The sequence below is a fragment of the Echinococcus granulosus genome (assembly GCF_000524195.1).
Source record: "Echinococcus granulosus chromosome Unknown EG_S00014, whole genome shotgun sequence".
In the NCBI taxonomy this organism is placed as follows: Eukaryota; Metazoa; Platyhelminthes; class Cestoda; order Cyclophyllidea; family Taeniidae; genus Echinococcus; species Echinococcus granulosus.
This window is the reverse complement of record NW_020170394.1, coordinates 800225-812798: the sequence shown is the minus strand read 5'-3', so window position 1 is coordinate 812798 and position 12574 is coordinate 800225. Positions and strand designations below refer to the sequence as shown.

The following is a 12574-nucleotide window of genomic DNA, read 5'->3' as shown; positions in this document are numbered from 1 at the left end:
GCCCCTAACTTGTTTCCCACTTCTTACAAATCGTCGTTGATACTCTTCTCAGGTAGCTTTGTCTCGAAACGGGTGTTAGTAATTCATGCCAAATTTAGGCTACATGCAGTTGCAAATCTTAGTATTTGTTTGCTTTAGTGGAATATGATTCATGTGAATTATTTCCTTCCTCCTATCCCTTTAACCTTATATCGCTATTCAGTTACTGTTTTTTTAATGAAATATTACTCTTTTGAATTAAAAACTAGTAGGAGTAATTGTGTAGGTTCATAATGCTCTTTTTTTCCACAAAAGGTATCTGAAGAGTTTGGCTGTCGGTTGGGTCAGGAAGTCGGTTACACTATCCGTTTTGAGGACTGCACCACGCCCGAGACGAAGATAAAGTACATGACGGAGGGTATGCTGCTTAGAGAGTGCCTCATCGACCCCGATCTCTGCCAGTACTCTGTCCTCATGTTGGATGAGGCCCACGAGCGCACCATTCACACAGACGTGCTCTTCGGTCTCCTCAAGAAGGCCATTAAGAAACGTGATGATTTCAAACTTATCGTAACCTCAGCCACTTTGGATTCAGTCAAGTTCTCCCAGTACTTCTTCGAGGCGGTAGGCTTATGCAATCCTTTGGCCAATTCAGCTTTTTATGGAGAACTTAATTCGGCCTTCAGCACATACGTCAATAACGTTTTTTCTCTTTGGATGCTTCTAGAGAGCATTTATTTACAACTAAAAATGATTTAGAGTGTCATTAAATAAGCTTGATAAGAATGGCGCTTTGGATCCAATTGTGAATAGTTGAGTCAACAATGTTTCCCTTTTAGCCTATATTTACGATTCCCGGTCGGGCCTTCCCCGTCGAGATCCTTTACAGTCTGGAACCCGAAAGCGACTATCTCGATGCCGCACTCAATACCGTCATGCAAATCCATCTCACCGAGCCCCCAGGCAATTTATTCTGCTCGTCATTTATTATCAGTTGATGCCGAGTTATAGGCATATTATTTTTGATAGAGCACTCCTTTCTGTATGGGAACGAACGCTCATGAGCTGTCTTATATTATAGGTGACATTTTGGTCTTTCTAACTGGTCAGGAGGAGATAGACTCGGCTTGTGAAATCCTATATGACCGCATGAAGGCGCTGGGTCCTGACGTGCCCGAGCTCATCATCCTACCGGTGTATGCGGCGCTGCCCTCGGAGATGCAGTCTCGCATATTCGACCCCGCACCACCAGGCAGTCGGAAGGTGGTCATCGCTACCAACATTGCAGAGACCTCTCTCACCATCGATGGCATATTTTACGTCATTGACCCCGGCTTCGTCAAACAAAAGGTCTACAGCAGCAAGTCTGGGATGGATCAACTTATCGTCACACCCATTTCTCAGGTGTAAATTCATGGCCTGTTCCACTACCATCTACAGTGCAGTTTGCTCCCCTCTTTATCGCTATGCTCCTTGAACTAAGTAGTTGGGATACAATTCCTAGTTTATGGTGCTATAAAAAGTGGTGGCTATAACCATATTTTATAATTACGGAGTCTCTCCTTCTTACCACTTCTTGTGTCAGCTTTTCTCAAAATTCTTTGAATATTCCTTGCATCCGAGATATTTTAGGTCTAAGTGAGTTAATAATCACATTTAATAATTTGACATTCTGTTATATTACTCCAATCTACGATTATAAGCGGAATCGTGTTCACCTGATGCGCTTACTGATTGGTTGTTTTGACTCCCGAATTTGCGCTAATCTTTTGGTTTTGATACGCACTGGTAGCACCTCCTAAATTGTTGAAATCTGATTATATTCTAAGGAAGATATCTGCATCACCTTCAGGTGAACCTAGCGACTTTTGGATATAAGCATAGGTCAAACCTAATTAGGCAGAAGTGTTATTGCTTTCGGTTACCATTGTTGCGAATTCGATTCTGAATTCGATCAGCGTCTGCTATTATTTGTAGTTGGTTGAGTTTTATTCTTTGGCTGCTTTTTGGTTAATGACGCGATTTTTGCTTGAGAATCTTTTAGTTATTTTCGACATTTACATACCTACCCCCATTCACCTATACCCATTGATCGGGTTGAGAGCTTCATGCTCTGTGCAATAATTACGGCAAAGGGTAATTAGGAGATATGTTGATGGCTTCAAGATGCTCCACTGTAAGGATTTCGTTTGATGACTGAAACCCTGATCTAAGGCGCTCCATGACGGCGTCTCTGCCACCCCTTTTGTAGTTGTAGAAGGAAGCGAAAGAAGAAGAGGATTGCCCGACAGGCGGAAGTGGTATCTTAATCGGTCCCATTTGAACATATTACTTCCTCACCTGTCTCAAATATTTTTTGCATGAAATTTGTATTGCTTTTTTAGAGCCGTATTGTTCGCGCATAATTGCGCTGGTACATTATAAAGTTGCCTCCATTCATTGTCTGGAAAAGTAAAGTTCTTATCTCCAGAATGTTTGGTTTCTTTCGCTTGATTATTTTTCCATCAGTCCTGTCTTGCCTTTGGCTGTGCTGCCAAAATCGAGGTGCGTTTTCAGTGCACCACACGTGTCCCGTCTCTCAGATCTATTTACTGTATTTGCGTGCACTTTTTGCAAAGATATCACATTTTTATAAGTTGGAAGGATAATTACTGTCATTCATAGAGGAAGAAGGTTTGGTATCAGGAAGCAGTCGTATCAATGTGAGGGAATATTTGTTTTTTTTTTATAAGGCTCAAGCGAAGCAGCGTGCGGGGCGGGCTGGCAGGACGGGGCCGGGTAAGTGCTACCGCCTCTATACGGAGCGCGCTCAACGTGACGAAATGCTCTCCACCAACGTGCCGGAAATCCAGCGCACCAACCTCGCCAGTACTGTGCTTCAGCTAAAGGCCATGGGCATCAACGATCTCCTCTCATTTGATTTTATGGATCCTCCCCCTCTTCAGGTGGGTAACTACTGCCAAAATTCATGACTGATATCTGATTTTATTATTTTCCTTGGGGAAGATACAACATATTTCATGGCAGGTAGTAAATAAAGGCGCACAATAAAATGGCGATTGGAAAGACATGTGGATTTACACTTTCAAGCAGCATTCACCAAAATCTGTGCTCCCCACTATGATAGTATTTTGTAGTTATGCATCTCATTTTCAACCTGCTAACTCCCACCATCCCAAAACCAATTCACTAAACCACTTATTCACGCCCATGGGTGGAAATGCTTCCCAAAACGCATGGTACATAGTATGGATTACTGTCCAAGAGAAAATGACTGTTATTAGTGCTCTGAGCATTACATCCACTTTTTCTGTCATAATGCACTGATTAGTTGTTCTTTAAGCGGCTGTATACATTCCAGGACTGTATAATAACAATGACTCTACAATATTACAATTTTTCGTTGTCGTTATTCAAAGTGAATCGTCATTAAATAGTGTTACTAAGCAAAACAGTTCGTTTGTTAAATTTTAACTGGGGTGAACGCGATGCATTTTCGTTATTAGTTGCTCTTCATAGTATCCATTCCCTAGGCAGTAAGTAAGCTAAATTGTACTTGTTAAACGTTTTTTGAAATGTGAATTGGCTGGAGCTGTGATCTGCCTGTTCTAGTCAATTCTACTTTTAACCTCTATTTGTGTGTAGCCTATCATGTTAAATCAAACGTGCCATATATACGCGATTAAGCCTAAAATATTTTTTTATTAATTATAGCTTAACATTTGTTCAGTTGAAATGCTAAGTGCGGTTCTGTTTCTTTAAGGTAATATGTCCAGTTATCAGACGAAAAAAAATACCTGTGTAGAGCCTTTTTTGTGGATTCGCATTTTTTGCCTCACGAGTCCACTCATTGACAACCGGAAGTAACTTTGAAGACCCATGACGGTGCTGTTTTAACTCGTCGCTTGCATCATTAGCTGTACGTGTTGATGAGCTGACATGATCAACATTTATTAAGAAAGTGCAATTTTCCAATGATATGCAGAGTTTAGTCGTTTCCTGTGTTCAACTAAGCTCTTCTATGTGCACCAAATACCTTCGCTTTCTGTGTGAGGTAGTGCTCCAGTATTGCTTAGTTTCTCCTTCGCCTTTGGCGTTATCACCGGCGTATGAGTGTGTGTTTTCTGCACTCTTCATCACCCCACTCTTTCTCTTTCCCGAATATCGCCGTTAATGGTTCTGCCTCTGTAACCTCCTGGAGTAAAACGACGACAGCCGGCGATTATTAACCTCGTTGATTGTACAGATGAGAGAAATGCGGGGAATGTTTACTTTCTACGTCTCTCCATGCTTGTCTTTCTTTACAGACTCTGGTCGCTGCCATGGTTACTCTTCACGCTCTTTCTGCACTTGATGATGAAGGTCTGCTCACTCGTCTCGGACGAAGGGTAAGGCTTTGAAAACTCCTATTTTCGCTGCCCCGCCTATTTCTCTCCATTGATAAAAAAGAATATTGCTAATTGGCTTTTTTCAAGTAATGTTTAGATAAACAGTGGATAACCAACTTCTTTTTCAGTACCTAATTGCGCCCACTCTTTCCCAGTCTTTGCGAAGCTTTACATAACCACCAATTTTGCAAACTTGTACATTTATTATTGGGTTTTTTTTGGCCCTCCTTAATCTTTCATGAAGCAGCGCTTTGTCATTTCCTTATTTTTATTTTACAAATATTTTTGTTAATTTGAACCCATTGGTGTTGACATGGGAGGACTTTGGCTATAGATCAGGATTTTTTTGGACTTCAACCACGCAAACTAATCGCACCTCCGTAAAAGTGATTTCAGCAAGGTATCTTGCTATTCGAATTTGGCATTATTTGTGATTCAACATTACAGGCATTTTCTGAGTCAACCCACACATTCACTTTTATTCGAATCTCATTTCGTGACTGCTATAAGATTTATTGGAGTTACAAGTGGTTCATATTGCCTCTACACCCTCTAATTGACTTCTCGGCCCATCGGTAATCCAGTTAGCTTGAAACTAGGATTTCATGTTTTGAGGCCAGAAATATTCGTTTTAACTCTTCTCAGTACAAATAGTTTTTGGAATAGCTTGAGCTTAAAATTGCTATCCGCATTTCTATTAGACCTAGAATACTTTCGTCTGCAGCTGTTTTGGAGCACAAGTGCAAGTTCCCTTGTCCGATTGTTAGACCAGCTTTGATATAAAGTTGTGTAGTTTGAGGCTTCTGGACTCATCATTTACCATCATCATTTCACATTTTCTGATAGGTGTTTTTTTTATCTCGACCAAGCTATCCTCGTTTTGATTTGAGCACTGAAAGTGATAACTTCCTTGAAATTTGAATCCCACGAAAATTGCAGACGTGGTGTTCATTTTTTTTGCTTTCCGTGGGATATAACTCAATTATTTCGTTTTCTAGATGGCTGAATTTCCTCTTGAACCGATGTTGTCCAAAATGTTGATTATGTCTGTCCAACTTGCCTGTTCTGAGGAGGTTCTTACTATCGTGTCCATGCTCTCTGTTCAAAATGTTTTCTATCGGCCAAAGGTACGTGTATGCGTATTGCTTTTTTTGCTTTATTACCATTGTGACCATCTGAGTTTCTACTTTCGCATCAAATCAAAACTTATGCATCAATCTCTTATGCGTGCTTTCCTATTTTTAACTTTGATCACCGTTGCTTTCGTGAGTGGTAGTGTCAGACTTTGAAAGTAGATAGGTTGTTCTATCAAAATGCAGTCTGTTCTAGCTATTCCAAGAGTGAGGAAGATTTAATATGTTATAAGCTCCGCTCGTAACCTATCGTTGAAATGTGGTTTCTCCCTTGTTACGGAGTACAAATTTGAGTCTCTTCGAGGGGTTGTAATTAGGCAAACTTACCCTGGAAATAAGCTCACACAAACCATTTACTTTAACACGTAATCTACTTTCACACAGGAGAAGACGGAATTGGCGGACCAGCGCAAGGCTAAATTTCATCAACCCGAAGGTGATCACCTCACCCTACTGGCGGTCTACAATGCATGGAAGAATAACAAGTTCTCAGCGCCCTGGTGTTACGACAATTTTGTACAGGCCAGAACACTTAAACGGGCACAAGATGTACGAAAACAACTTCTTGGTATTATGGACAGGTACGCAAGCTTTGTTCGGTAACCCTCGCTTTTGGCGCGATTGTGTCTCAATACACTTAGCATATATATTTTTACATAATTTGTTGAAAAATATACAAGTTTATTTTCGAATTGGATTACCTCCAGTGAAAGCCCACTTCGCTAGGGGTTTCATTCCTCACCTTATTGATCTATAACCCATAAAATTTCTTCATATATTTTTATAGACCAATAATCCTACACAAGGCCCTTCATCAAAATCGTTCATTTAAGTTCTCTTTAGCGCTTTTCGAACATATTGTTTGTAATCTGCGGTGTTTTGAAGTTGCAAGGGGACAACTGAATAATAGTATTTATCGGTTGGCGCGAACATTACCCTTGAAGCACAAGGGAATGACCAGTGTTTTACAGGATTAAAATGTGCTCTAGGCTGGCAAAGTTTACCTTCTAACAAGTACAAAACGCGGTGAATCAACGCCTAACAACCACTTTTCTTCGCGTTATTGTGCTGATCAATTGGGTTGCACATTTTGAAAGTCGTACATGGAATTCCCCTTGATTTTTTTTTTCGCGAAAAACGTCTTATCACATGATTGTTTTTCTGTATCTTTAAAATTAAGCAAATTGGCAAAATCTACTAATCGAAACTTATTAATTCCCCTACATTGACGGTGTTTCTTACACCAATTAATACCTGAACAATCAGTCCTCACTTTCCTTCCTATCATAATCCCACTTTCCTTTGCCAAAGGCATAAACTTGCTGTGCTTTCGTGCGGAAAGAAGACGGCTCTTGTGCAGAAGGCCATTCTCTCCGGTTTCTTCCGTAATGCGGCTAAAAAGGATCCGCAGGAGGGCTATCGCACACTCGTGGATCAGCAAGTGGTCTACATTCATCCCTCCTCCTCCCTTTTCAACAGACAACCCGACTGGTGAGTTGCCATCTCCACTCCCACCTTTCTTTTCCTCGTTCTCCTTGGTGTTGCTTATGCTATGAGTTCGAGATTAATACCTTAATCATTCACGTTGCATCAGCAAAGTAAAAATTCATTTGCTAGTCTTGACGACAACGTCTTCTGCGCTCTTATGCATATAGGAGGATAAAGAATGCTATTTGAAAGTTCATAAAAAAGTTCGCATTTGCGCGATAATTCGTACCATGGGTACTTGGGCTTTGCAAAACTTGCGCTTGTGGTGGGGGGAGCATTAGATCATACTGACTTCATTTGATCACTGCCCTCTACCATCATATTACCACTCTCATTGTTGGGTCCTTTTTTCGATTCTGACTAACTTTTTTTCCTCGCTCCCCGATCTGGCGACCAGGATTATTTCGGTAGTCTGTTTCCTATTGCTGTGTTCTCCAGTCAAAGCTGGGTTGTTGAACTAAGAAGGTTCTTACCTGTTCTTCCCTTTTTTAAAAGTCGATATTGTCTAGTTGACAGACGCTTTCTTTGTTGTCGGTATTTTTAAATTCAGCCAAAAGCGCAAGACTCAGAAAATATATTTTTAGCAGACTAAAGTTTGTATTATCCCATTACTTTCAAAAAGGCATGAGACAAATAATAAAAGGGTCTATCGTGCAAGTTTATTTGTCCTGTGGATTGATTATTTACATGATTCTGTCGTTTGTAGTTTAATGTTTGCTATAATCTGTCATCGTGGCGGGGTGTGTGTTGCCATAACAACCAAACTCTCTTCCAAAAATTGCATTTGCCTAATATCTTAAGTAATTGGTTTTCAAGAATTTTCGCGAATGCCCACGCAGAGCGTCCCCGAAATCTTTTTACATTTTGTGCCGATGGTCCATGTAAGTGGGTGCTAATCTTTGGAATGCTTCTGTTTAGGGTGGTCTACCATGAATTGGTGATGACGACGAAGGAGTACATGCGCGAGGTCACCACTATTGATCCGCGGTGGCTGGTGGAGTTTGCGCCTAAGTTCTTCAAGTTCGGGGATCCTACCAAACTGTCGAGGGCGAAGAAATCTATGCGCATCGAACCGCTCTACAATAAACATGAGGAGAAGGACTCCTGGCGCATCTCCCGTGTTCCTCGCAAATTCCACGTCAAAGTCACCTTCTAACCCGCTGTCGTGTAGATGCCACTCAGACGATTTTACCAATGCTATTTTGAGGTGTATAAACTTAACAGTAATTTTTCATGTTGCGTTTTCATCCCCTGAATATATTACCTGTTATGGAATATGAGTTAGTTGTATGGATTTCGGCATTAGAATGCTCATAGGTGTTTCAATGTGCCAATTCAAAAAGAACAAGAAATAATCTTGGCTGTGTCTTGTCATGATCTCGTCAAAGCCTTTTTGCGCTGAACGGGCAAAAAACATTTTGAATGTCATACTACCTGATATCTGGGTTTAGTTTCCTCGGGGCGCCAAAAATGTAGATTTTTGAGTCTCAATTGTTTCCATAGGTGTGCTGCACCACTGTCCAGAGGCCTCCAATTGGCTATGCACCTTTTCTTTCAGGAAGGTGGTCAACAACCCGGTGCGATCGTCGCCGGTATTACATATGTAACGCTCTGGCTGTCTTATTCAGAGTCGGTGTTACAGATGTGTAATGCAGCTTTTGTCAGTTTATTTTAGCCGGTTGAGCAGGATCGTGTTCCAAACGGTTTAATTTAATTTAAAGTACCAAAGTGGACGTTGGATGCTCTTGATCTGAGGGGGCGTTTGAATTGGTCGGAATAGTTATTGTCAACTGGTGTTATCCTCGAAAACAAAAAATTCTGAGCCTAGCTAAGAATTTCTGAAGGTAGATTCGTGTGGTCTTGCTCTTAATTTTAGGATCCGTGATTCTTCAAAAATCCGTTGTTCCACATAAAGTTTGATCATACGTAGTAATTTGGACTAAAGTGTGTATGTAGCAAATTCTGGTGTTTGATCAGTTTGGAAATCTCATGAACGAGATGGTGCGCTTCTCAAAATCGCACATTCGGGTTAATGATGAGAGGAACTTGTTGCAGAGAGTCCTAAAATTTTAAAAAGTAGCAAGGCTACTTGTGGATACCTTCAGATTTTTTTAATCCACACATGTTTGATTTTTTAAACACAATTTTGCAGTTTCTAGCGTCAGCATATGAGGAGTTGCAAAGCTCTATATTAGTAGCAGAAGATATATTCTTTCGTTGACAAGTGCTGGGGTGGCTATATATTAGATTCAGTAGACCTGATATCATTTGTTTGCAGGCGATACCAAGCACAGCTACGGATCTTGCATGGCATTATTGCTCGTAAAATGAGTCACCCTTGACTACGAACGAATTTGTTGCACAATTGAATTCGGAGATTTGCTCAAAGTTCTTTCGGAGACAGATCCGTCCCGTATTGACCAATTTCTGGGAATACACCACGTTGTGAGCGCTTCATGGGTTCTATCCTCATTGTGCGACTTTCATTTTCAATGGATTTAGCAAAATCCTTAATATCTCTTTCTGAAAATGAGTCTAATTAAAGAGGCTAATTAGGGATATATCTGTCGTAGAGTACGGATATACAAGGCTATTTAACTATTAATAGGGGACTTTGATTGACTTATTACGAGTCCCTTGGATGGCATCTCGATCTGGAGGTAAAAAAGGTGAATACAAACCTTCCCAGCTTTAGCAACTATGCGCATTCTTTACAGGCCTACTTTTGGCACCTCGAAAAATGAGAATGTTGATTTTGAGTTTGTGAGTAATCTACTTATTAAGACACGGATGTGAACTTACGACGGTTTCCTTATTTGTGTACTCTGCCTTAAAATGTATTTTGGCCAAGCACATCGAGGCGTGAATGCTTTCTTCTTCTGCCTTCTAGCTTTTAAAGCCTTTTTGATTCTTCGATTTACGATCTTTTCGCAAGCTCGCTGTGGGCGCTTAAAGCGTAAACTCAACCCTGCAGTGGCGGGTTTTATTGGTTACCCACAGGTTCGCACATGCCCGATTTGAGTGCCGAAGTCCATGAAGTTAACACCAGAAGCAATTAAATCGGTTCCTCAATGGAAATCCCGATCACGATTGAAATCAAGAAATCGTGATCGGTACTAGACAACTGTGTGGACTTGTTCGTAGTTTAGTACTGCCACTAGCTATTTCTCATCAAGTAGACTTAGAGAGCTGAACCGCAGACCACTGACGGCGGGTAGACGAAAATAAAAGTCTTAGGAACTTTTTACTGGCAAACATGAGACAAATGGTGTTATCAACACCAGGGTCTCTTCATTTCTTTCCATCATTTTTCCATTCATGAGAAATTTTGGGAAATGTGTTTAGTAGAGACTGCATAACATTTCCCAGGGTCAGAAAAAGGATATGACCATGTAGTTGCTTAAAAGCGTTTCTCTATACGTTAAAATGAATTCCGTAGTTATGTAGGGAATTTGAAGATTAGAACTATGGTTTAATTGATGGAGTTGAAGTTGGTTGCTGCAATAACCAATAGATATAGTGCAGTATTATAGGAATGTTTCTAATACCTCTATGTGAGTATAATGGAAAAGATATTATGAATGTCGACTTTGATAAAGCATTTGAGAGTAATGCAGAAGTACAGACATGAATTCAGTGATTTGTACGTGAAAGTGAATTTTGCAAAGCTTCAATACTAATTAAAACAAAATTCTGGCCATTTGTTAATAAGATTTGATTACTTTCAGGGAACGAGAAGACGAGTGAGATTGTTTAAATACTTATGTAATTTGAATGCAACAAAAGTTCCATTCCATATGTCACAGGGATGTGGATTGAAAATAGATTTTGAAGGAGTACTTGTCGTAATATATGATTTGTTAGGATTTTATAAGAAGCTTACCCCAAAGGCAATTGTTTTAAGTTATGTGAAATACCATCCTAGCTATTGCATCTTCTAGTTCCATAATGCCAAAGTTAATGTATGCCGTTGGAGGAGATGGTTCGACATTGCAGCGACGAATTGCCAAGTTCTGATTATCAACACCACGACTGACAGAGCTTCGAGTGTGCTATCAATGGTAACGGCTCCTCGCATTTCTTAAAAGGCCTGTGTAGCAATCCGTTTGGATAGTTTTGATGTGACACACTCTCCTACTTAAAAATCATTTAGCAAGAAATTAAAGACATCCAAACATAGTCTATTATTAGCAAATGCACTCTCCGCATTGAACAGTTTAATTATGCTTTTCCGTTGAATTTTGTGTGACATGGTGAGGGGAGGCAGTTTTACCATCACAGTCACAGACTACTGCCACTGCCACGACCACCCTTTTGTGCTCAGTGAGCCAGCCGGAGAAGATTGCTTGCCGAAGCATCCTGTAAGCGTTTCCCACCAGATGATGCATTTAAGAAGCAAGTGTTGATTGGTCACGATCTTGATTGCATTCACCAGCGTGCATACAAGGCAATTTTCCCTTTTATGTAACAATCACTAATGCACTGGTGCTGCAGAGTGTTTTGCCCATCAGAGAGCAGCAGCAATTACGTCAACCCAACGTATATATTCTTTTTTATCATAACATTGGAATGACGCGATTGTTTCCTAATAAACAATTTAGTATTTTTTGATAAATGAATGGCCGTGCATGGCTGAGAGAACAGAATGTTTTCATGAAGGGCTGGAACGCAGGAAAACTGAAAGTAGGGTTGGCATATTAGAATTTATAAAAAAATCACCAATGAAACCATACATTGCTCCCCATGCTTTAAATGACGGTTAAGACTACTTTTGTTAAGAGTCTAACACCTAGTAGTCAGACTTGACAACGCATTAACCTCAGTTACCATAAGCTCTGGAGGATTTATAGTCCCTAACGCGCGATTATGGACAAAAGCAGACTCAAATTCGTGATACGGAGGTAGCAGGGTGCGTACTTTCGATGCGACAAAGATGCAGTTGACAGAAAACCTAAAATATTGAATAAAATGTTGAACGCATTTCTTGCGTGCCATTTTTTTATCCTAATTTGCATCACTACTTGAAGAAAGCCGTCTGCGCGTAATTTTATTATTTGCCGTGTTTAACCCCTCTTGTTATGTACTGCTATCATTGTAATGGTATCTAAGAGAACGAAACAGCATTATTTGGTTTCCTTTTTGAGAAAATGGTTGTCTAGGTTACAAAATGACTTCTCAAATCAAGCCACCTTAGAATCCCATGCATTCAATCGCAACCAGTAGATTTTGCCGTATAAAGGATGCCAGTTAACCTCAACCTTTACCTGAGCTTTTTAACTCTGAACAAAATAAGCCTTTCATCGCCAGCTTTTTTAACAAAAACGGTGAATTTTTTTACCACTCTTTGTAATTCCTCTATAAAGATATTTTAAAATCCTCCAAACTATTTAAGGTAAGTAATTATATAGATGTTGTTTGTTCTCTTACCCCCAACTCACAAGAAATCTAACATCAATTTTGGCATTTCGAATTGATCCTATCCCACAAATCGACTGCTTGTTTGGTTTTCCGATTTTTTTTATTGGTAAAGAACAGATCGATCCTGTGGCCAGAGATATTTAGATAAGGTTATTCGTTAATCGGTGC

General features: G+C 40.2%; 1 protein-coding gene across 1 annotated transcript in view; it reads left to right on the top strand. All coding sequences in view use genetic code 11, as the record gives it.

Moving 5' to 3' along the window:
* Positions 1 to 8144, top strand: part of EGR_02965 (ATP-dependent RNA helicase DHX8) — a gene marked incomplete at both ends in the record, with an annotated part of 17265 nt that extends 9121 nt beyond the window's left edge. Inside the window, 9 exons of the mRNA XM_024492214.1 lie at positions 295 to 603; positions 819 to 972; positions 1061 to 1383; positions 2712 to 2924; positions 4287 to 4367; positions 5366 to 5494; positions 5885 to 6081; positions 6812 to 6991; positions 7907 to 8144. Of these exons, the coding sequence (XP_024353409.1) occupies positions 295 to 603; positions 819 to 972; positions 1061 to 1383; positions 2712 to 2924; positions 4287 to 4367; positions 5366 to 5494; positions 5885 to 6081; positions 6812 to 6991; positions 7907 to 8144 (1824 nt within the window). The remainder of the gene's footprint in view (positions 1 to 294; positions 604 to 818; positions 973 to 1060; positions 1384 to 2711; positions 2925 to 4286; positions 4368 to 5365; positions 5495 to 5884; positions 6082 to 6811; positions 6992 to 7906) is intronic.
* Positions 8145 to 12574: the final 4430 nt, after the last annotated feature.